The 24,731-nt window shown below is 43.4% G+C and overlaps 1 protein-coding gene across 2 annotated transcripts in view; it reads left to right on the plus strand.

Annotated features, from left to right (window-relative positions):
• TRPM7 (transient receptor potential cation channel subfamily M member 7) overlaps positions 1-24,731 on the plus strand; it is a 250,871-nt gene that overhangs the window by 119,839 nt on the left and 106,301 nt on the right. For both annotated transcript variants that reach the window (XM_078771748.1, XM_078771749.1), the window contains 3 exons: positions 783-923; positions 2,376-2,504; positions 15,271-15,519. In XM_078771748.1, coding sequence (XP_078627874.1) covers positions 783-923; positions 2,376-2,504; positions 15,271-15,519 — 519 coding nt within the window. The remainder of the gene's footprint in view (positions 1-782; positions 924-2,375; positions 2,505-15,270; positions 15,520-24,731) is intronic.

Genomic DNA, 24,731 nt, shown 5'->3' on the forward strand with positions numbered 1-24,731 from the left:
TCACCTTCTCGATCTTTGACATGATGCTGCTTTGAGTGCTTAACTTAGCTTAATATCACTTAGCGCAGACAAAGCAAACTCAAACGGATCGAAGATTTTTACACCCGCAGCAGTTTTGGTGCCTTGATTAATTGGTTGTTTGTTTTAATGTTTATTGTTTAATGATGATATATCATTTAAATTGCATCTTGGAGAATATACATTCCATATTGTATCACCTGCTTTATTTTATAGAGCCGCATTTAATACAGGTATATCTTTTGAGAGAAACTAAACACATTAACCACTAAAAGGAGTTAATACACCGTCAATATTTGGGTTCAAGGTGTGTTTTACCTACTGCGCATGCGCAGCACCTATCGTGATAATTAATTACCATTATCACGATAGTAAATCTAAATCACGATTATTGTCCCACCTTTGGGATTTTGTCGCCCAGCACTCATATATATATATATATATATATATATGGTATTGCTGGAAGCGTTAATTCTATTTTTGCGTGCGTTCCTTTTGTTCATGTCGATGAGATTCCAAACATAGAAAGGGACTCGATGGTGTTTTGTTCTTCCGAGCCACAATATAAAAAGAAATGTGAAGAACATTTATAGAAGTCGATTTTCCAAAAAATTACACTTTTACACTAATAACAAAGACATTCGGTTATATCACCATACTTTTACATCCATGAAGAAAAATTTAAGTGGAATGCTGGCTTTAAAATTTTATTTGAAAGGAACACTGTGGTTGGTTCTGTGGATGCTAATTCTTCATATTTGCAGGATGTGTTCGCTAGCGGAAGCACTGCAGACATGAACGAGTCCAGTACTGAACAGATCTGGATCCGACCGGCAGGTCTGTCACCAAGTCGACGTGTTTACGAGTTCTACCATGCTCCGATTGTGAAGTTTTGGTTCAATATGGTATGTGAGTTCATTATGTCCTGGTTTGTGGGGTTTGTTTGTTTTTGAAGAAAAATATGCAAAATGGATTTGATGAAAAAGAAATAGAAAACAGAAGCTTCATTAATCAATTCTTCCGAAAAAAGCAAAAACACTTTGGACGCAATTTTATTTTGACAAGAATGATCATTATTTTGTTTTTCAGATCATCTAATAAAATAACTTCACAAAGTAACATTCTATTTTTTAGTAACTGAATAGCGCATGGGTCATGGTTAGCTCCAGGTGTAACCCTAACTCTGCCTGCAACCTACACAAGCACAACCACACTTTTTCAGCCAATGATTCCACCCGCTTCCATGTGCTGCATGCTAAAGAAGAAGAAGAAGAAAATTGCAGCCAGTCCCAAGTCCTTAAGTTTATTTTTCTGACGAGTCATAAACCTTCATTGCCCATTTTCTTTGGTGCACAATTCCTAACTATTTATCTTAATTTTTCCACATGTTACCCAGTTATATGGATTTTCTGCCTGATGATAACATGACCCCAATTTGAGTGTTTGATAAAGCCAACAAAGGTGCCAACATTGTTTGATTGAATTCTCCTTTCTGTAATTACTCGGGTCTCATTCATTCGACATCAAAATCAGCCTTGTTGCTCGTGGCTGCCACAACACCTGTCGAGATGAACCTTATCCTCACTGATATCTGTGAAATTTGCAAGTGTTGGCTGAAATCACCGACTCTTTTGCACAACCTTTTAGCGTCAACTCCTCCTTCGTCAAGGCCTATCGCTTTTATAAATAGTCGACATTGTTGTTTGTAATCCACTGATATTACAGGAATGTTTCAACTGAACAATTCCATTGATTTTGAACACCTTTCTTGGCTTGTACATTTAACATATGAAAAAAGTATTTTTGTGAAGACAAAAAAAAAAATTCTCGTATTTGAACTTTGTATCTTTTGAATTCTGACCTTTGAACTTTGCTCATTTCTGAGAACAGCACAAAAGACAAAGATACTAATTAAGCAAAAACTCTGGAAGCACAAAATGGTGCACATACTGTAAAATTGCCTTTTTCTAGTTTGCATGTTGTGTAATGCCAAATGGTGTTATTTTTGGCAACAATGGACATGTTTGGTACCAGGAAGCAAATAGAAGATTTGCAAAAGCCAACACTTCTTCAGGAACATTGAACTAATATTGGATTGACTGACGACTGGCAGTAGTGTTGTTTAAAATGCTAATAATCATAGGTAGGCAGGACGTCCGGACTGTGTTCAGGATTACACCAAACCATAAATTGACTTTCTCCTATTTTTATTGTACATTAACTCAAGGGAGTCGTGATTATCACAAACTGACAGACAGACGACGTTATCAGCACACGTTTGATCGTCGATGTATGCCATGGACAGGGCAAAACAACTTTGCAATGATTTTGGTGGTGAATTTTTTTTTTTATCACAGGTGGCATACATTGGCTTCCTAATGCTCTTCACGTACGTTGTGTTGGTGAAACTGGGGCCCAAACCCTCTGTGCAGGAGTGGTTTGTCATCATCTATCTCGCCACGACTGCCATCGAGAAAATTCGTGAGGTTTGATTGGCATGCACCACTCAATTCCAACACCCAATTTTACGATTGCATTTATGATGCTTCTCTTGCACCAATGTGGTTTTCTTTTTTCTTGTTTTCTTTTTTTCTTTTTTCTTGTACCTTTATAAATCAATTTTTTGGACATGAGGCACTCTTCTGTGCAATCATAAATAGCCATTTTGATTTGATGTATGCACTCTTTTTGTACACTGCTCCTTTCCTATGCCATTTCCAGGCGCTGCATAACGTCATTGCCGGGCACCGAAGGGGGCTCGGCAATGACGCACGCTGAAAGGGAGTACTCAGTTTTCACTCTGGTTGTTTGTTTTCTTGTTTTCTTTTGTTTTCTTGTTTGTTTTCTTGTTTTCTTGTTTGTTTTCTTTCTTGTTTGTCAGGGCGATATCTCAGCCAACCTTTGAGCGAGGAAGCTGGAATTTCGGCACAATAGTGAGCAAGTACTTTGTCAAAAATGCTATTTTTTGCTTTTTGATTAATCAATTGATTATTTATTTAATTATTAGCGATTAATTAAGCACTCATACATTTCCTTTCTCTTCTGGGCATTATCTCAGGCACCTTTTGAGTTAGGGAGCTGATATTTAGTCCCCTACCGGTGTACACCGGAGGGGACTATAGGTTTGCACTCCGTCCCTCCGTCTGTCAGTCTGTCTGTCAGTCTGTCCCTTTGTCCGTCCGTCATGCAAATAACTTTTTTCTAAACTCTTAATGCTAATGATTTCAAACTTGGTGCATGGTTTCCTCATGATAAGTTACAGATCAAGTTTGAACTTCACGACGTTTCGATCATTTTTGACAAAGTTATGGCACTTTGAACTTTGGTAATTTCCCCAACAGTTTTCCGGACGACAGACTGCCGGTAGGGGACATGTATTGCACCGCAATACTCAGAATGCTTGTTGGACATGCCAATGACCAAGTGATTTGGCTGTAAAGGCTATTTTTGATTTATTGATTAATCAATTAATCGATTAATTATTTAATTAATGACTAATTTTTTGGTTTTTTGTTTTTAGTTACAGATTCGGATGAAATGGTGGAGGTTTATGTGTTATATTAGCCAATTGATTAATTATTTTATTTATTTATGATTTTTATTTATTTTCATTATTTATCATTTATTTATTTTTCTCATCTGGGCAATATCTCAGGCACCTTTTGAGCTAGGAAGCTGATATTTGGACATGACAATGACCAAGTGATGTGGCTATAAAAGATATTTTTGATTTATTGATTAATCATTTAATCGATTAATTATTTATTGATTAATCAATTGATGATTTAATTTTTTTATTAATGCCTTATTTAATTAAATTCCTAAAAGATACATCTTCGGATGAAGCACTAGTGGTTTAGTTATGCTATTAGCCAATTGATTAAGAAAATATTTTATGATAATCTTTTATTGATTTTAATGATGCAATTAATCAATCAATTATTGTACACCTCTCCCTCCCAATACAATCTCTATGAGCTGCATTTATCTCCCTCCCAATACAATACAATCTCGATGAGGGGCAATGCCGCGCTGGAGGATATTTAATTATTTAGCATGGGGGCGGTGTTCTTTGAATGTATCTGCACTTGTTGTACATTTTTTAAATGTTATAACAGGGTCTCATGCTCATAGTGGAGCTGCCACTCACACAAGAACATACAGATGAACACACGAGACACAACACAGGACTGCTAGATGAGCCAAACAAGCCACTGAGCTTGATGGAAGTGTTGTCACTTCCTCGGGCACTCTGGGTAACAGCTACTCCACATCAATGGCGCCGCCTTTCTCACCGCACTCAGCGGGGCATTTCTGAAGGAGGATTTTCCTCCTCCCCATGTATGTCAACCTATGTGGATTACCCATGTTCTTATCCTTTGAAATACTGAATCTCAAGCAATTAAGCACCATGTACCATTTTTAAATGCCAAGGCCTCTTCAATATTTGGCTATGTCCGTCCGTCCGTCAAAAATAAAGAATAACCTTTCTAAACCACCATGTTTAATTATAAGGGGTTCTAAAGGGTAATTCTAAATAGTAATTCGAAAGGGTGATTCTAAAGGGTGATTCTAAAGGGTGATTCTAAAGGGTGATTCTAAAGGGGGGGGGGGGGGGTAATAAAATAGCTAAAATATAAAAATAAATTCTAAAGGGTAATTAAAAAGGATCATAAAAAGAGTAATTCTAAAGTGTAATTATAAGGGGTTCCAAAGGGTAATTCTAATAAGTTTCATTCGTTTCTAGACTTTGCCTATTTCATATTAAAAATGCCAAACTGAACCGCTTACTTTGGACGCGGGTGCGATTTATTTATTTATTTATTTATTTATTGGTCCTTGCTATGACTCGGCTCGGGTTTGAACCCCGACTCAGAACAGACACTTCTACCATTACGCCACAGAGTTTAGTTATTCATTACCTCTGCCATGGAGGTTATGTTTTCACCCATGTCTGTCTGTCTGTCTCTATTTTTCTGTGCACAGGATATCTCAAAAAGTTGTGGATGGATTCAGACGAAATTTGGTTGGAGAGGTTTTGGTGAAGATCCAGATCTGTGAATTGTTTAAGTGATTCTTCACCATTGAGATCGGGCTAAAAACGATAAATAACATGATATTTCAAAAGGTTGAGGACGAATTTGGACGAAACTTGGTAGATAGATTGGGTGTGTGACCAGGAATAATTGAATTCCATTTTGGTGAAGATTCGAATCCGGATCGTGATCTGTGAAAATTTTTAAAAGTTATTCTTCACCATAGAGAAATAGGGCAAAAAAAAAAAAATCGATACATCGGACGATATCTCAAAAGGTTGTGGATGGATTCAGACGAAATTTGGTTGGAGAGGTTTTGGTGAAGATCCAGATCTGTGAATTGTTTAAGTGATTCTTCACCATTGAGATCGGGCTAAAAACGATAAATAACATGATATTTCAAAAGGTTGAGGACGAATTTGGACGAAACCTTGTAGATAGATTGGGTGTGTGACCAGGAATAATTGATTCCATTTTGGTGAAGATTCGAATCCGGATCGTGATCTGTGAAAATTTTTAAAAGTTATTCTTCACCATAGAGAGATAGGGCAAAAAAAAAAAATCGATACATCGGACGATATCTCAAAAGGTTGTGGACAACTAGTGACAAAACTTGGTGGATGAGTTGGGTAACTGACGAGAACAAATCCCTTTCTCCCAATCAACCCCTTCCTCCCCACAATCCTGGAGACCTCAAGCCATCCCATTAATGTTTGACATTGCACAATGATGATAAAAGTTTGTTCATAATGGTTTCACTTGTCAGTTGTCATACTTGCCTTTTTTTTTTTTGCAAAATGCTGGCTGGTATGTATAAAGTTCACCTCTAAATTATTGGAAGTGGATTATGTGGATTATCATGGAAGTGAAAACAATTCAACATTGTATCTTTTTTTTTGTCCATGAGAAGCATCAGTAATCATTTATTATTGCTTGCCATTAAATCATCAATATTATGACTCGTCATTAAATAATCAGTATTATGAGAAACCATTAATTATTTTGAAAGAGTTCCTGGTATGCTTGTTATCCAAACATAATAAAAATACACAATTTTTTTCTGTTAGTCGGTCTGGTTGGTTTCTAAGCCAACAAGTTTTGAAAGCTACTTACGAATACAAAGTGTATCTTTTTGCCGGGATTCGTTGGTGGACATGAAGGATCCCACGGTGCCCTTTGCGATAGCTCACCTACTCCTCGTGAAGGTCACCATGGGATCTTCAATGTCCACCAACTAATGCTGGTAAGACGGGACGCACATTTTAACGTCCATCACAGGGATGGCACACACATTGATGAATCGCATTGCCTCTGAAACACCAGGATGACATTTTATGGCTAAGTCATGATTCAAACCCAGGGTGGCGAGTAGTGTACAGCTCAGAGGCGACTGTGCATACGTCTCGGCTCTCCTTTCAGCCCTTCAATAAAATTGGACAAGTTCAAGTTTTGAAAATCGAGAATGATATGTAAAAGGTGGTCTCTCTGTCTCTTTCTCTGTCTCTCTCTCTGTCTCTCTCTCTGTCTCTCTCGCTCTCTCTCTCTCTCTCTCTCTCTCTCTCGCTCTCGCTCTCTCTCTCTCTCACACTCTCTCACTCTCTCTCTCTCTCTCTCTCTCTCTGTCTCTCTCTCTCTCTCTGTCTCTCTCTCTCTCTCTCTCTCTCACTCTCACTCTCTCTCTCTCACTCTCACTCTCACTCTCACTCTCTCACTCACACTCACTCACACTCTCTCACGCTCTCTCTCTCTCTCTCTCTATCTCTCTCTCTCACTCCTCTCTCTCACTCCTCTCTCTCTTCTTTTCCAGTTTGTTCATTGCCTTGCTAACAGTCTGACCCCACTGCCTGTATGTTGCCATTTTACCTTCTGTCTCCTCACTGTTTGTGTACAAAACCAAAATTTTATTTCATCCCGCAACAAAAGTATTGCTACGGCCCTTGGTTCGGGTCTATTGTGAGAGGGTTCGCCTCTGTTCTCTTCCAAACTTACCGGACCTGAGGCTGCTGCGCACGAATAACTTTGTACTTCGACAGGTTGCGAACCAGCAACTAAGAACGCCAATTGGTCCGTCGCATGATAGCAGGGTTCAATCGTCGAACACCGCTTACCTGTACCACATCACGGTTCCAATCGGGGAAAGCGCCCTCCGGCGGTGTACCAGTTTTGTTCCTGGATGGAAATTTAGATGGCCGAGCAACCGTTGGTACCCGCAGGGTTAATGCTGATTTTGTTACGGCCGGCCGATCGCTACTCAGGGTGCAAGCAATGCCGGACCAATGAAAGAAAGGACATTCACCGACCGTTGGAAAAGAAACGTTCAACTATTCACTTTATTTACGAATATGTACAGTGCAACTTATCGATAGGAAAGAAAAAGGGACAAGAGGCAGAAACTTAGCTTAATCTATGCCTTATGAAAATTACTACAAATAAAGCATGACATGGGTGCCCAGCACACAGTCATGGGGGAGGGGGTGGGGAAAACGAACATCGGGATCCTATAACCAAATGGTTACAATGTTACCCGATGTTTCTCCGCGCTACGACCTTTGTGTTGATGTCTCCACCGAGCACCATGAGCAGGTAAAGGCGATCCCCAGCACAAACTTGACCAGGCAAAAAGCTTTGGGAACTCGGCAGAGTGAGTGCGTTGGGAATCATGCAGGTAAGAGCCAGTAACACGTGGAGAATGAGCACGTCGTGATCTCGTGCACAGTAAGCCAGGGGCACGTGGAGAGTGAGCACGTCGTGATCTCATGCAGTGTAAGCCAGGGACACGTGGAGAGTAAGTACGTCGTGATCTCGTGCAGAGTAAGCCAGGGACACGTGGAGAGTAAGCACGTCATAATCTCGTGCAGAGTAAGCGAGAGACACGTGGAGAGTGCAGAAAAAGAGTACAAATCATGCAGGCATGTACAGAGAGAGTCCAGTCTGGCCATCAGAGAGCGTCATGCAGGCACGTGCAGAGAGAACAAAGTCCAAGGCCTTTCTAGCCAGCAGAGAGCGTCATGCAGGCATGTGTAGAAAGAACAAAGTCCAAGGCCTTTCTGTCAGCAGAGAGCATCATGCAGGCATGTGCATAGAGAACTCGGCAGGCGGAGAGCAGGCACGTGCAGAGACCTGAGAGAGGGTCCAGCCAAGAGGTAGAATCATGCAAGCACGTGCAGAGAGGGAGTGTTGTGAGCACATGCAGAGGCCTGAGAGTCCGGCAGCCAGCAGAGAGAGTCGTGCACATGTGCACCGTGAGGAAGGAGAAACAGAGACAGAGAAAAAAAGAGAAAGAGAAAAAAAGAGAATATGAATCAAGTGTTCCAGCCTTCTTGTAAAGCCCCCATCGAGGGTGTGGGCTGTTCGAGGGGGTTTTCCGGGCTTCCGATTGGTGGAGTTTGTCACCCTGCCCCCACAAGTCCTTTTGAAGGGACTTTTACCGTGATGCTCTTTAGCGAAGGGACTTTTATGATGATGCTGAGATGGTGTGCCTTTGAGCCTGTGTGCATTTCCTGGCAAATTAGATGGTATTCATCAAATACTTACCTTGTGCAGTCAACTTGTTGCGAGCCAATCCTTCTGTTTTTGAACGTTTTTTTTTTTTGATCAAATATGGCTGCCAGACCACGTGAGCGATGACATCATCAATTTATATTCTCTAATATAATTGTTGCACAGATCATGCTCAATAAATTCCAAAATGATCAGACTAAGCGTTGTCCCTGTCGAATTATGACGTCATAATTATGGCACCAATGACGTCACCGTTAACGACACCTATTCCCCATATGGAGTTCTTTACCATGAGCCATGTTTCAATTTTTTCCATGGAGCGGTTTTGGAGATATAGAGGTGCAACGTTTTTTGTTTTTTCCAAGATGGCGCCTATGATGTCATGATTATCATTAAAATATTCTAAAGGAGGAGGTGCTCCTATGGTGAAAATTTTGTGTCCATCAGACCAACAGTTGCTAATTTTTTTTAAAATAATGATCGGATGGATGTGTTGTGTTTGTCGAATTATGACGTCATAACGAAGGCACCGATGACATCATTAACATCTTATTCCCCATGGGGAGTAGTTGACATTGAGCCAGGTCTCAATTTTTTCCATGTGGAGTGGTTTGAGAGATATGGAGGTGCGAAGTTTTTCCAAGATGGCGCCTGCACCACGTGACCTATGATGTCATAATAATCATTAAAATATTCTACAGGAGGACGCCCTCCTGTGGTGATAATTTAGTGTCAATCGGACTAAGAATTGCAGCGAAAAATATTCATACTGATCGAATCAAGCGTTGTACTTGTCGAATTATGACGTCATAATTAAGGTGCTGATGACTTCATCATTAACATATCTTATTCCCCAAGCGGAGTACTTGACAATGAGCCATGTTTCAATTTTTTCCATGGAGCAGTTTCGGAGATATAGAGGTGCAACTTTTTTTCGATTTTTCCAAGATGGCGCCTGTACCACGTGACCCATGACGTCATAATTATCTTTTTAGAATTCCACAGCAGTAGTCGCTCATATTCTGAACATTTAGTGGCAATCGGACTAACAGTTACAGAGGATTTTTTTTTTTGCATGCTGATCAGATCAAGTGTTGTACTTGTCGAATTATGACGTCATAATTAAGGCACCGATGACATCATCATCAACATATCTTATTCCCCATGGGGAGTACTTGACAATGAGCCATGTTGCCATTTTTTACATTGAGCGGTTTGGGAGATACAGAGGTGCCATGTTTTTTCCAAGATGGCGTCCGTACCACGTGACCTATGACGTCATAATTATGAATAAAACAATTCTACAGGCGGAGGCGCTCCTATGGTAAAATTTCGTGTCAATCGGACCAACGGTTGCCGAGAAAATGAATTCTAAAAATGCAGACACAGCACACATACGCAACCGATTGCTTAACTCCTCTTTTCAATTCGTGAGCGCAGGATAATGATCCCCTAATGAGTGGAGGGCCTGTCTTTCCCTCCCCAACAGATAACATACTAACCTATATAATGAGAAGGGACTAAGATAATGTTCTGCTGTGAAATAACTACTCGAAGGGACTTGTATGGTGGTTGCCGTTACTTCATAGTGCTTTTCCAAAACCGCAACACTACCCCCTCTCCTCTCCAGACTCATACAGAGTCGTTCACACAAGTGAAACGCAAGGTGAGTTGGGCCATTTACCATTACCTTTAAAAAACACAATGTGGCAGTTGTTTATCTCCTAATTACTTACGTTTTGTCTCTAAACCTTACCTCTTGTGTGTGCGACAATTTAAACTGGATATGTCCCACCTAATGCGTTGGGGACTAATTAACAGACTCACACGACAACCTAACAACAACAACCAAAAAAAACAACCAAAATTGCCTGAATTTTTGAAACTACACCACATAACCGTTGGGAATAAACAATCGATCAACTTATTTACAAATACCGACCCAGGGCCTGTAAATAACATTTTGTAAGAGGTCCACCTTCTGAACATCCACCCTTAATACGGCAGGCCATATGCCGTACACAGTCCATTTGAACCGGCCTAAAATGGCAGCGAGGCTGCAGCATTGTGGGTGGTATGCAGCTAGGTGGGTGGTATGCAAGAAAAAATAATAATAAACACCGGTCCTGGCCAGTCCATGCACTGGTGCAATCCATAAACATGCGTTGTGGTAGGGCGACATGGCAAGGTGGCAGGAAAAGGCATGGCAAAAACATGGCATGACAGACTGGCAAACCAGGCCGGCAGATGATGCTGGCCGGCCTCATGGTGGTCTCGTACTCGTCATGTGGGCAGGAACGTGCTGGACAGTGGATCAGGCAGCCGGTTGTGGCCCAAACCTAATCCTAACTATCCCCGCTTAAACCCGCCAAGTACCTCAACCCCCTTACAGTCTCTAACTTAACCCTACTTATCTCAGCCAATAAACCTTTCAAACTAAACCATTCCTCCTGGGTTCATCAATCCACCCTAACGATACCTATCTCCCGGGAGAACACCAAAACACACACGGTGCCACATTAATGAGGTGGCATGGCACCATTAGGCTCACCGATGGGGCAGCCTGATGGGGGGGGGGGGGGGGGGGAAGTGCTTACCCCTACGAAACAATTTGGGACACAACAAGTCCTTGCACAGACCAATTAATTGACCCCGTTATCCCAGCGGCTGCAAACACACAATGGTACCAAGGGGGAGCATCCCTACTCTAACCTAACATTTCCAAAGACTTCTTTTTCTTTTTCAATTACACCTCCATACAGTGGTTCCATGCAACCAATTTACCCATCGTCCCATGCGATGATGCTCTTTTTTTTCTTTTCTTTTTTTTGTATACTGAATCGAGGCTCGTGAAAGAGCTAACATTTATTTCACAAACAAATCAACCAGACAAACAAAATATATCAAAAGAGGGAGCAGAAGACAAGATGGGGAGAGGAGGGGAAGCACACAAACATAACATTTGAGAGCAGGGAGATGTGTGGTAGGGAGAGGGCTTGGGGAGAGGACGCGTGGGAAGGGGTGGGGGGGGAGGTGGGAGGACTTCCAGGACAAATAAAACACAAGGACACCAAGGACTTCCAGGACAGAAGTTGGTATTTCAAAAAAGTGGATTTGGGGTGAAATTAGCGGGGGTAGAAAAGATCAAGGTTTTGGATGGGAGAAGATAAGAGATGGTGGTGAACAGCTGTTTTAAACACCTGGAGGGTGGAGTGGGATTGAAGAGAGTGAGGGAGTTTGTTCCAGAGGCGGGAGAAAAGAGGAATGAAGGAGTGAAGGTGAGCAGAGAGTCTTGATTTTGGCAGTTTAACCATAAGAGGGTTGCAGGCAGATCTTGTGCGACCTGTAGGAATATTTGGGGGACAGAGCCCAGAGAGAGCTGGGGGGGCAAGGCCAGAGAGGAGTCGGTAGAAGACGGAAAGACCACCAGCTTGCCTGCGGTGAGTGAGTGAAAGGCCCTTGGAGTTAGCTTCATCGCGGGAGATTCCAATGATTCTGAACGCTTTGGTTTCAACAGCGTGATGACGAGCTAGGTGTGAGGCAGGAGCACCAGCCCAGAGGGGAGAGCAGTATTCCATTGAGCTGCGGATGAAAGCCTTGTATGTGGTGAGGAGCTCAGGTGTGCCAAGGAAGGACTTCGCACGATGGAGGATGCCCAGTCGGCGACTGGCTTTGGAGGCCAGATTTGAAATGTGGTTTTCCCAGGAAAGATCATGGCTGATAGTGAGACCCAAAAGCTTGAGTGACAGAACTTCTTGGAGAGGATTTTTCAGAAAGTGGATGGGAGGGCTGTCCAGTCGGTCTTTTCGGAGAGACATCGTAAGAGTGTGAGATTTGTCAGGATTGAAAGACATGTTCCACTTGTTTGCCCAGTCTGTGATTTTGTCCAGGTCTGCAGAGAGTGAAGAGGCTGCAGACTGCCGATCTGAGGGGTGAGGAATGGAGCGACAGAGAGTAGAGTCATCAGCAAAGAGATAGAGAGGATTTTCAAGAGAGTCAGAGAGATCATTGATGAAGACCAGAAAAAGCACAGGGCCCAGATCACTGCCTTGGGGAACTCCAGCCTGAACAGGAAGAGGAGATGAGAGAAACCCATTCAGGGCCACACGTTGATTACGACTAGAGAGGAAGTCCGCCAGCCATGCGTGGAGATTTCCATGGATACCAAAGGAGGAGAGTTTGGTGAGCAGAGCGGGGTGCCAGACCGTATCGAAGGCACATGATATGTCAAGGGAGACAGCTCTAATTTCCTGTTTGGCATTGAGGACCTCCATCCATTGTTGAGAAAGCAGAAGCAGCATATCCAGAATAGAGTGACCAGGTCTGAAATCAAATTGATGATCAGAGATCAAGCCATTGGAGAAGAGGAAAGATTTCATATCTGAAGCAATGATGGATTCCATGACTTTGCTGATAATTGGGAGAAGGCTAATTGGTCTGTAGTTGCGAGGATCTGTTTTTGCACCTTTTTTGTGCAAAGCGGTGATGTTGGCTGATTTCCAAGCAGATGGCAGATGACCTTGAGGAGAGGGTGAAGAGAACAGAGAGAGGGAGTGAAAGAGTGGAAGAACAGGATTTTAGGACCCGTGGGCTGATGCCGTCGGGTCCAGTTGCAGAATCAGAGTCGAGGGTTGACAGAAACTTTTCCACCTTGTCAGGAGGAAAGGACACAGAGTCCAGGAGCAACTGGGTATGGTGGGTACAGAGAGGGATGGGTTTGGGACACAAGATTTAGAGGCAAACACAGAGTTGAGGTATTCAGCTTTTTCACGTGCGGAGTCAGCCGTGTAGCCGTTTGAGGTGAGGGAGGGGATGGAGGGGGAACAAACACCAGAAACAGATTTGACCAGACGCCACCAGGATTTGGAAGAGGGAGACAGATAAAGAGAGTTCGGTCTTGAGAACGGAGAGATATTGTTTCCTGGCTCTCCTGAGGGTGGACACACACTTGTTTCGGGCTTTGTGAAAGGAAATGAGATTACCTTCCGTTGGATTTGCTTTGCAGGAGGCGCTGTCAACATACAGCTATTTGATCTTCATTTCAACAATATTGATAGATAAAGTTGATATCATATAACAAATATCATGATACATTTACATTTTGTAGTCCATTGTATAATTTAAATAAACGTGTCGCCCAAAAATGAACTGAAAAAAAAAAGTTTAAATTCCTATTCTCCACAAGGCTCTTTCTGTTCAACAACAACAACAACAACAACATGCATTTTAAGGCCATTTTCTCTGCTAGAGCGGGGGTTAGCCTTGCGGTCCCCATGATGATCTTCTCCATTTTGCCCTATTTTCTGCATCTCTCCTTGTTAACCCCCTTGCCCGTATCATTTCTTCTTCCACCATCTTTAGCCAAGTCTTTCTCGGTCTTCCCCGTCCTCGACTTCCTTCTACATTCATTTCCATCACTCTACACGACCAGTCACTTTCATCCTTCCTCAACACATGACCAAACCATCTCAACCTGTTTCTCTTCACAGCATCAATCACAGGCTCTATTCCCATCATCTTTCGCAATTCATCATTTGTCGTCCTCTCTTTCAACGATACTCCGCACATCCACCGAACCATTCGCTTTCTGTTCGATGTCACAAAAGAAGCCCACATGCAAAAAATCCGGAAGATCGTCCAATATTTGAAGGTCACGACCTCAAAGTAAAAATCTCTAAATTGAGCTGCTCACGAGACTGCTGCCATCACACAGATTTGCCTATTCGTTTCTCTTATTTACGCTCACTACTGGCACGAGGCTCCTCTCCCAGAGAGGGCTCCCCCTCAACGACTTAAACCTAATTGTTCTGCTTCATGAGTATCCTAACCGTGTTATCAGGGAGGCGGCTGTTAAGGCCAAAACCTCCATCCCTCTGGCTGACAGACCCCATTTACCAGTCACTTAAGGCAAAGTGCAGGCTCCTCAAGGTCGTCAATGACTGTGCTAAACGTGGTCGCTTTTATTCAGTCCTCCAATACCGCGTTGACGAAAGACGAGAGCCAAAAATAATACCTACTACGACTTGTCGCCAGCCACGGAAAAAGATTTCCAGTTCCGACAAAGTTGTCTTTGATAAAGAAAGAGTAACTGGTGTGAAGTTGTTTGTTTATATGAAACGATTTTGTTCAGTCGTATTAACTGCTATTACATGCATGTTATGATATATATTTGTATAACATGTGTCCTGTGTGGTTGACTTTGTGTTTTTGAAATAAACATTGATATTGTATTTTTGTTTCAAATCCTTAAAATATAGGGACTGGTCACGACCTCTAAATATTGTACGATCTGTCCAATTTTTGGAGTTCTTACATCTTGATATGGAACATGGAGAGCCTTGTGGAGAAAGATATTTTCAACTTTCATTTTTTTGGGCCACCCTTGTGTATATATATATATATATATATATATATATATATATATATATATATATATATATATATATATATATATATATATATATATATATATATGTTGCTCATCACTTTTACATGAGGAAACTCATGACTTACATGCAGCATGGCCTTGTAAAGCAATTACATTTCGTGCTATTATTGCTCCACAAGTGATGACTTATGTGGTCACATGTTTCGTATTGTTTGATCAGGGAACTTTATTTGGTAGAAATACTTCATCTTTTTTTCTTTTTTTTTCTAAATCCACAACAGTGTTTTACTAATTACAATTGTTGTTCTTTCACTTCTCATCCATTAGATGTTCATGTCTGAACCTGGAAAAATAGGACAGAAGATAAAGATGTGGTTTGATAGTTACTGGAACATAAATGATTCTTTTGGAATTCTTCTCTTCTTTGTGGGCTTTGGCCTGCGATTCTTTCCATCTCTTGTCATCATCGCCAAGATAGTGTACTCTTTGGACATTATCTTCTGGTACGTGCGCCTGCTGGACTTCTTTGCCGTGAACCAGAATGTTGGACCATACATTATGATGATTGGCAAGATGGTGAGTGTCCATTCTCTTAGATTCCACTTATGGGTTTGTGCGGTTTCACTTGTTTTGGCAGTTTATGTTTACTGACATTGTGGACATCTTTATTTAATGGTTTTGGACTCGAGACCAAATCCTTTCATTTATACCTTTGGAAAATGCAATGCAGTGCAGTACCAGTACATCGATGGAAGTAAAGTACAAATATGAGGCAAGCTAGGATTGGATTATTGAAATATTCCCATCTTCATTGCCATACGATGATTGCAGGAAAGGGGTGGCAGGAGAGTCTGGACGCACGCTTGCTTCCAATTTGTCCAGCCTGGGTTTGAATCTCGGGCCTAGCTATCCTGGTATTCCTGGTGTTCCACATGCAGAGCGATTCATCACTGTGTGTGCCATCCATGTGCCATCCTGCAAATAGACGTTAAACTGAGCATTCCATCTTGCAGCGTTGGTTGGTGGATGTTAAAGATCCCATGGTGTCCTTCACAAAGAATAGGCGAGCTATCGCCGGCACCCTGAACACATTCCAAATTCTTGCTCTGACCTGCATGTGACACTGCCTCAGCAGTGCAGCCACACCCCTCAGCCATTGATGCCACATGGTGCATACTGTTACGGATTCGTAACTTCCGTTGTTGGGGTTTTCACCCACTTGACGTAGTTCTGATCTTATGTACTATTATTGTCTTCAAAAGGTTTATTATTCAAGAACGGTTATCTAAAGTTAAAGAGGCTAACTTTAAATGATACAGGAAACCAAACCGGAAGAGGGGAAGAGGAAGAAGCAGCGCGAGCAATGTCGGAGAAGACGCATGACGTCAGCGCTCCGTAATGAGCAAGGTCTACCAACAGTCGCGAGGGAATTTTGAGTTCCTTGAAAGGACATCCGGCGATAGGAAGTATCGCTGGAGGGGGAGAAATCTGCGTAGTCAGATTTGGGCGCTGTGATTCCGACGAATCCTCGCCTCGTGGCATCGGCTCAAGCAGGAGCCGTCGCCCATTTTGAACCCCACGCTTTGGATACCAACGAAGGTTTTGCCTCGCGTCATCTTCACACCAACATCCTACCATCTGTCGGGGATGTGTGTGTGCGACCGCTTCGTCTCCAATTATGTTGCGGGTTGCTGAGTGAGCGGTGAAGGTGCGCCTCTGGAGGGCGCCCTTGTACAGTTTGGCGGGGCGATCTCCAAGGCCAACTGTACGCGCTTCGGATATCGACTGGAGAGCGAGATTCGGGCTTCGACCGGATTTCGTTCTATCGACCGCTGCAGCGAATCACACTCGCCTTGGGAAAAGTTATAGAGACATTGAGGAGTGTCCTTTCACTCGCTGGCAGCGCAGTGAGTTACCTGACTTTATATAAGATATATATAGAGTGCACTCTTAATGGCCATCTGTTATACCGTTATTCCTGTGTGTGATTTCTCATACGATTTTGTTCATTTATAATCATTGGTGTGGTTTCACTATTGATTTTCAACACAGGGTAACATATTCTTTCTGCCGGGGCTCCTCTCGGGGTTCGGAGGTTCCCGAGACCAGGAGATTGTAGAGGACAATACCAAAGAAGTCCTTAACGGTACCAAAGATACCAAAGTAACAATACCAAAGAAGGAGAAGAAGGAGAAGAAGATTGCAGCAAGTCCTTAACGCATTAAATGTGTGTTTCCTGATCGCGCTGTTCATCTTTTAAGAGTGCTTTAAATACCCGTTTCCCAATCAGCCAATTAGTGGATTTTGTCGCAGGTTGTGACCACCGTACGCTCGCTCATTGTTGTTCCCTCCACCACCGAAGGGGGATGGAGGTTATGTCTTCCCCTGTCTGTCTGTTTGTCTGTGAACAAGATAACTCAAAAAGTTTGGACAGATTCAGCCGAAATTTGGCAGAGAGGTGGCTTCTGTGACAAGGACGAATGATTACATTTTGGTGAAGATTTGAATCCGGATCCGGATCAGAGGATTTTTTAAGTGATTCTTTAAAAGTGATTCAACATTGAGTGATGGGGCTAAAACCGACATATGGCATGATATCTCAAAAAGTTATGGACGGATTTGGACGAAACTTTGTGGACTGGTTGGGTGTGTGACAAGGACTAATCAATTCAATCTTGGTGAAGATCTGAATATGGATTCCAATACGAGAAATATTTAATTTTTAAGTGATTCGTCACCATTGAGAGATTGTGCGAAAAGTGATATATAACATATTTAAAAAGGTTGTGAATGAGTTATGACTAAACTTGGTGGACAATTTGGTTCGATCACATGAACAAGCCGATTCGATTTTGGTTTAGGTCCGAATCCAGATCCGGCCTATCAGTGGGATACAAAACATAAACGGATGTTTGCGCTCTACCAAGTCCTATTTTTCTAGTTCTTATCCGAGTTTCTTTGTTTATTTTCTCATTTTTAATCTGCTGATGGAATTATATTCTCATTAGTATGAATACCTTTGTAAAAGGCGGATTCAATTATATTGTTACGGACTCAGGGTTCAGGGTTTACTACGAAGGGGACTTCTCGGATTATTCTCGAGCCCTGGCCCTGCAGGCCATGTGCCACAGGTTTGTCCGCTGCGCATCGGGTTGACAAGCAACTACAGGTGCCGATTGATAGCACCAAATCTGGCAGGGTCTTCGCGCCTTTACAAACGCTTTACCTTTTCCTGTTGGTTGTCGATGCCAATTGGGGGCACGTCCCCTCAGTGCGTACTCATCTATTTATTCAGGTACGGCCGAGCGGAGCCATCAAATACACACCGGCTAGGTTACGGAGCCAATCGGCGGACCAGAACTTCCTGTCTGTCTCAACGATTACACGCTAAATTAAGCCAAAAGAGAATGATGTGAAACGGGCAGGTTGGAAAAAAACTGTTTCCCAACAAAACAAACACGTATATGCAGCAGACATGTATGAAATGCTTGATATTGAGTGAGATGTTTTGTTCTGCATATGCATTTGCGTTTTTTTTTTTTAAACGTAAATTTTCATTTACGAACGCTTTCCGACGGTTCTGTGATTTTTTTTTCCCTGGTGTACCAGCTTCGATGTCAATCGGCACGCCAAATTCAGTTTTCTACACCTGGTAGGTACCAAACATTCATATTAGTCAGTGTTTAGAAAGAGTTTTATATATTAGATACATATAGTGGGGCACCTTAGCATAACAATTGTGCATTTTGTGAGGAAAGCACCAAATTTGGCACACTAGTAGACTATTCTATTATGAACAGATTTGGATATTGGGCCATCTCAAATTCAGCCCCTGATGGCTGTGGCAGCCATTTTCCAAAATGACACCTTCAACTTGTTCCGACGAATTGCATCATCAATTGGCTTGGTCCTTTCCACCAGGCATTCTCTGGTGAAAGCCTGGAACTGCTCTTGGCCAATCTTCTTCACATTCCTGACAGTCTCAACTGCAGCAGGACCTGCAATTTCCTTTGTGTCAAGGACAACCAGATCCATGCTCTCTTCCTCAAAGGGGTTCCCAAGCTCTTCTATGACGCTGACAAGGGCGCGGACATCCTTGGCGAAAGAGGTCTGCACACTTGGTGTCTGGTCGTGATGATGTGTGTCCTCTCGCCTCCCCCAGTGTTGATGGCCATCTTGGAACTCTTCTATGGCCCTGGCAACCTCTGGCCCGGCAATCATCCAACGCCGCAGGGCACTTGGGTTGTCAGTGAGGCCGACTGCTCCACCATCTCCTTTGATGCAGGCGTTATTCTGTTCATGCGCCTGGTCGATTGGGATCGAAGAGAACACCTTCTTCGTCTTCTGTACAGTGAAGTTGCCAGCCCTGAACTATCTGGCTACATCTGGGTGCTTCATTGGGAGTGCAACCATGTCCCTCAGGTGAACAGGGACCCACCTGGCATAGTGTGTGTGGTCTAAGGCATGGAACCATGGGACCAGTTCCGTCAGGGCATCAAGGTACATCGTGAATGAAGCCTGCCGCAGAGAACGCACGTAGACCAGTACCAACATCTCTAGTTCCAGCACAGTTGCCCAGTACTGAAAGTTGGGAATGTCTTCTCCTCTCTGGTGACACCAGTCTTCGAACTCAGGCAGGTCTTCTGCATCATCAGCATATGTCATACAGTGGCGTTCATACGCACGGTGTTGCAGGATGTGCAGTGCCGCTGCAGTGATTTGATGAGCTCTTCTTGTGCGGGTGACGTGGGCAGCTCGCAGGAAGGAGTCGGCCGTCCCCGGCGTTGCAATCTCAGCTTGCAAATCTGCAAAATCTGCAAATCATGCAAAAATCAAATCTCTGAATCTGAGATGGCCCAATATCCAGATCTTTTCATAATATGATAGTCTACTAGTGTGCCAAATTTGGTGCTTTCCTCACAAAATGCACAATTGTTATGCTATATTTAGCTTCGCTGCCAGACTAATATGTCTGTGTGTTTATATTTATACTAGCTGAGGTACCCGGCTTCGCCCGGGTTGAATAAGAATAATACAAATATATGATGAAAAGAACATGTATATTTTAGAGCAATATCACAGTACATTTCCTACATGACGTTTTTTCAATTTTCAATTTCTCAAAACCGCTGGGTATACAACATTTCTGGTTTTCTTACTTGGTGCCAAGACATAAAGATTGCTTGGTTTTCCAACCCTCGAGCAGCCCACGTACAGCTGGCCATGGGCAAACACTTGTTCTGTGAAGATCAGGCCTACAACCTTCATTGATTGCCCCTGCGCCCTGTTGATGGACATAGCAAAACATAGCCTGATGGGGAACTGAATCCTCTTGAAGGAGAATGGAAGGTCAGGTGGAATAAGTGGTATCCTTGGAATGAATACTTTCTCTCCTCTGTATTGTCCTGAGAGGATGGTTGCCTCTAGGACATGCGGCATCATTTGCTGGATTGTCAATCGTGTTCCATTACACAGCTTTGGTGGATCAAGATTCCTTAGAAGCATGATTGGTGCTCCCACCTTGAGAATCAACCTGTGTGTTGGGAGTCCTTGAGGCTGACGACTGTTGAGAAACTCAGTTGGGAGGTTTACTGCCTGATCTTCATGTCACTTTGTCAAGAGAATCATAATTTCTTTCATGACCGGGCAGCGAACGTCATTATGTGTGACTTTACGTCACTCCTCCGGACGTGAAAACATTTGTTTTCCTTAAAAATATATTTAAAATAAATAAAATAGTACATAAATTAACAATAAAAGAAGCTAAAAAAACAATTTAAAATACAATACAAAGCACATTAAAATATATATAAATATGTACGTACAGTATACTGTACGTACGCACAACTGCTGATTCTCATTCAAAACAGAGGCGACGTACAGTATTCCTTTACTGTGTCTGTGTTAGCCATGGGTCCTAAGAAGGATAATGCTAGTGTTTCCAAGCATAATGTGGTTACGATGGACGATAAGTTAAATCTGATTAAAAGGTATGGAAAAGGTGGAAAAGTGTCGGTGATAGCGCATAGACCTTATCGCGAATCGGAACCGCAATGCGTAATGGGATCGGAAAGGGGCAATAGCGCCGCCACAAACTACACCATGGAATTGCAGCTGGCCCGGTTTTTTAAACCATTGATATTAAAATAAAAAGTAGCCGATAACCACCAGAATTTTATGCTGATTCCGAATGTGTCTAAAACGTTTCTCCGATGTGTAGTTCTTGGGTTATGAGCGGACATCCAGACAGACACACACACACACACACACACAGACACTCCTTTATTTATATAGATTGATTGATTTATTTATTTATTATGCATATTATAAATCTGAGTTGCCTGTTCCATCTGATCGGGGTAAACTTTGTAACAACAGCGCGTAAAGTACTGAATGATGCCTCTTTTAAGAGATCTTAGGTCCAGACAATGCATGTGGAGGTTTAAAATTGCGGTCGTCTGTGAAGCAAGTTGTCTCGGGGTCCCCAGCTCGTGTTAACATCATTCTAACAGCGCGTGTCAACTGTGTGTTCACTCTCTCAACTCAACTCAACTCAACCCTGTTTGTCAAGAACTCCTCCTCTCCATCTGAATGAATGAATGAATGAATTATCGTTTTAAGGCCATTCTTCCCCGCTAGAGCAGGCCCCATGACAATCATGGTTCCCTGTTTGAGGCAATGTTTTTATGGCCGGATGCCCTTCCTGACGCCAACCCTTGGTCACGCTCTTACGATGCGCAGGGATACCGTGTACCTATTCTAAATTGCGGTACACTCCGTGAACATTCATCCCAGCAAGCTGGTACTCAATTTTCCGACCTCGGAAGGATGACAGGCTGTCAACCCCCCTGGCGTTAATTCAGCGATCGACCGGGATTCTAACCCAGGATCCTAGGATCCCAAGCCGGCACCCTAACCACCAAGCCAACACCAACTCTCCGTCTGTCAACAAAAATTACTGATCCGTGTGGCATTCCACCATTTAAGCAGCTCAAGCAGGGCGAAGACTTGGGAGGGTTCAGAGTTCACGGGAGGTGGAGCTCCCAGGAGCAAAGTCGTGGCTCACCCTTTGGCATGCCCCCTTTGACATATGTCATGAATAGAGGATTCAAAAGAGGAACATGGAAGAACAGGAATATGGAAGAAAGAAGAATATATGGTGAACTCTCAAACCTGTCTCCCTCTTCCAAATCCTGGTGGTGTCTTGTCAAATCTGTTTCTGGTGTTTGTTCCCCCTCCATCCCCTCCCTTACCTCAAACGGCTACACAGCTGACTCCGCACGTGAAAAAGCTGAACGCCTCAACTCTGTGTTTGCCTCAAAATCTTGTGTTCCAAACCCGTCTCTCTCTGTACCCTCCATCCACAGTCGTACCCAGCTGCTCCTGGACTCTGTGTCCTTCTCTCCTGACAAGGTGGAGAAGTTTCTGTTAATCCTCGACTCTGATTCTACAACTGGACCTGACGGCGGCAGCCCACGGGTCCTAAAATCCTGCTCTGCCGCTCTATCTCACCCTGTCTCTGTTCTCTTCACCCTCTCTTTTTCTCAAGGTCATCTGCCTTCAGCTTGGAAATCAGCCAACATTACCGCTGTGCACAAAAAAGGTGCAAAAACAGATCCTAGCAACTACAGACCAATCAGCCTGCTCCCAATCATCAGCAAAGTCATGGAATCCATCATTGCTTCGGATATCAAATCCTTTCTCTTCTCCAATGGCTTGATTTCTGATCATCAATTTGGATTCAGACCAGGTCACTCTACTCTGGACATGTTGCTTCTGCTGTCTCAACAATGGATGGAGGTCCTCAATGTCAAACAGGCTGTCTCCCTTGATATATCACGTGCCTTCAATACGGTCTGGCACCCCGCTCTGCTCACCAAACTCTCCTCCTCTGGTATCCATGGAAATCTCCACGCTTGGCTTGCGGACCTCCTCTCTGGTCGTAGTCAACGTGTGGCCCTGAATGGATTTCTCTCATCTCCCCTTCCTGTTCAGGCTGGAGTTCCCCAAGGCAGTGTTCTGGGCCCTGTGCTTTTTCTGGTCTTCATCAATGATCTCTCCGACTCTCTGGAAAATCCTCTCTATCTCTTTGCTGATGACTCCACTCTCTGCCGCTCCAGCCCTCAGATCGGCAGTCCACAGCCTCCTCACTCTCTGCAGACCTGGTCAAATTCACAGACTGGTCAAACAAGTGGAAATGTCTTTCAATCCTGACAAATCTCACACCCTCACTATGTCTCTTCGAAAAGACCGTCTGGACAACCCTCCCATCAACTTTCTCAACAAACCTCTCCAAGAAGTTCTGTTACTAAATCTCTTGGGTCTCACAATCTCCCATGATCCTTCCTGGAAAAAATACATTTCCAAGCTGGCCTCCAAAGCCAGTCGCCGACTGGGCATTCTCCGTCGTGCGAAGTCCTTCCCTGGCACACCTGAGCTCCTCACCACATACAAGGCTTCCATCCGCAGGTCAATGGAATACTGTTCTCCTCTCTGGGCTGGTGCTCCTGCATCTCACCTAGCTCGGCTTCACGCTGTTGAAACCAAAGCTTTCAGAATCGTTGGAATCTCCCTCGATGAAGCCGATTGCGAGGGCCTTTCACTCACTCACCGCAGGCAGGTTGGTGGTCTTTCTGTCTTCTACCGACTCCTCTCTGGCCTAGTCCCCCCAGCCCTGTCTGTGCTCTGTCCCCCAAGTACTCCTGCAGGTCGCACAAGATCTGCCTGCATCCCTCTTCTGGTGAAACTGCCAAAATCAAGACTCTCTGCTCTCCTTCACTCTTTCATGCCTCTTTTCTCCCGCCTTTGGAACAAACTCCCTCAGTCTCTTCAATCCCACTCCTCCCTCCAGGTCTTTAAAACATCTATGCACCACCATCTCTTATCTTCCCCCATACAAAACCTTGATATTTTCTACCCCTGTTAATTCACCTCAGATCCACTTTTCTGAAATGCCGACTTCTTTCCTGGAAGTCCTGGTAGTGTCCATGTTTTTTGTTTTTTTTCCTCTCCCACCCCCCAACCCTCTTTGCACGCCTCCTCCCCCCAAGCCCTCTACCTCCCACAGATCTCCCGATGTCCCTGCTCTCAAATGTTGTACTTGTTTGCTTCCCCCTCTCTCCCCATCTTGTCTCCCACTCCCTTTATTTCATCTTACTAGGGCATGCCCGTACTATATATATATCTAAAATTATATCCCCCCCCCTCTATTTACATGAAATGGTTTGGTCCAAAGCGAACGGCCTGCGAGTACGGTGACAATCCCCCCCCTCTATTTACATGAAATGGTTTGGTCCAAAGCGAACGGCTTGCGAGTACGGTGACAATCCCCCCCCCCCCTCTATTTACATGAAATGGTTTGGTCCAAAGCGAACGGCTTGCGAGTACGGTGACAATCCCCCCCCCTCTATTTACATGCAATGGTTTGGTCCAAAGCGAACGGCTTGCGGAGTTTGGTAAAGAAATCGCCATAGCTCGGTAACTACTTGTCCGATTAATATGAAACCTTGAAAAGGCACATCCTCGGGTCCCCAGCAATATACCTGGCAAGTTTCAAGTATATCGGACCCGTGGTTGTCGAGAAACAGCGGTCACATACAAACATACAAACATACAAACATACAAACATACAAACATACAAACATACACACAGAGATTACTGGAATTATAGATAGATGTGTCCGTTTGTTTTTTGTTCGTTTTTTTTGTCATTAATGTTAGCTCTTACAGGAGCCTCGATCTTGTATTAAAAACAAACAAACAAACAAAAAAAAAAACAGGAGGGCTAC

Source organism: Myxine glutinosa, chromosome 2 (assembly GCF_964187855.1).
Source record: "Myxine glutinosa chromosome 2, kmMyxGlut1.1, whole genome shotgun sequence".
Classification (NCBI taxonomy): Eukaryota; Metazoa; Chordata; class Myxini; order Myxiniformes; family Myxinidae; genus Myxine; species Myxine glutinosa.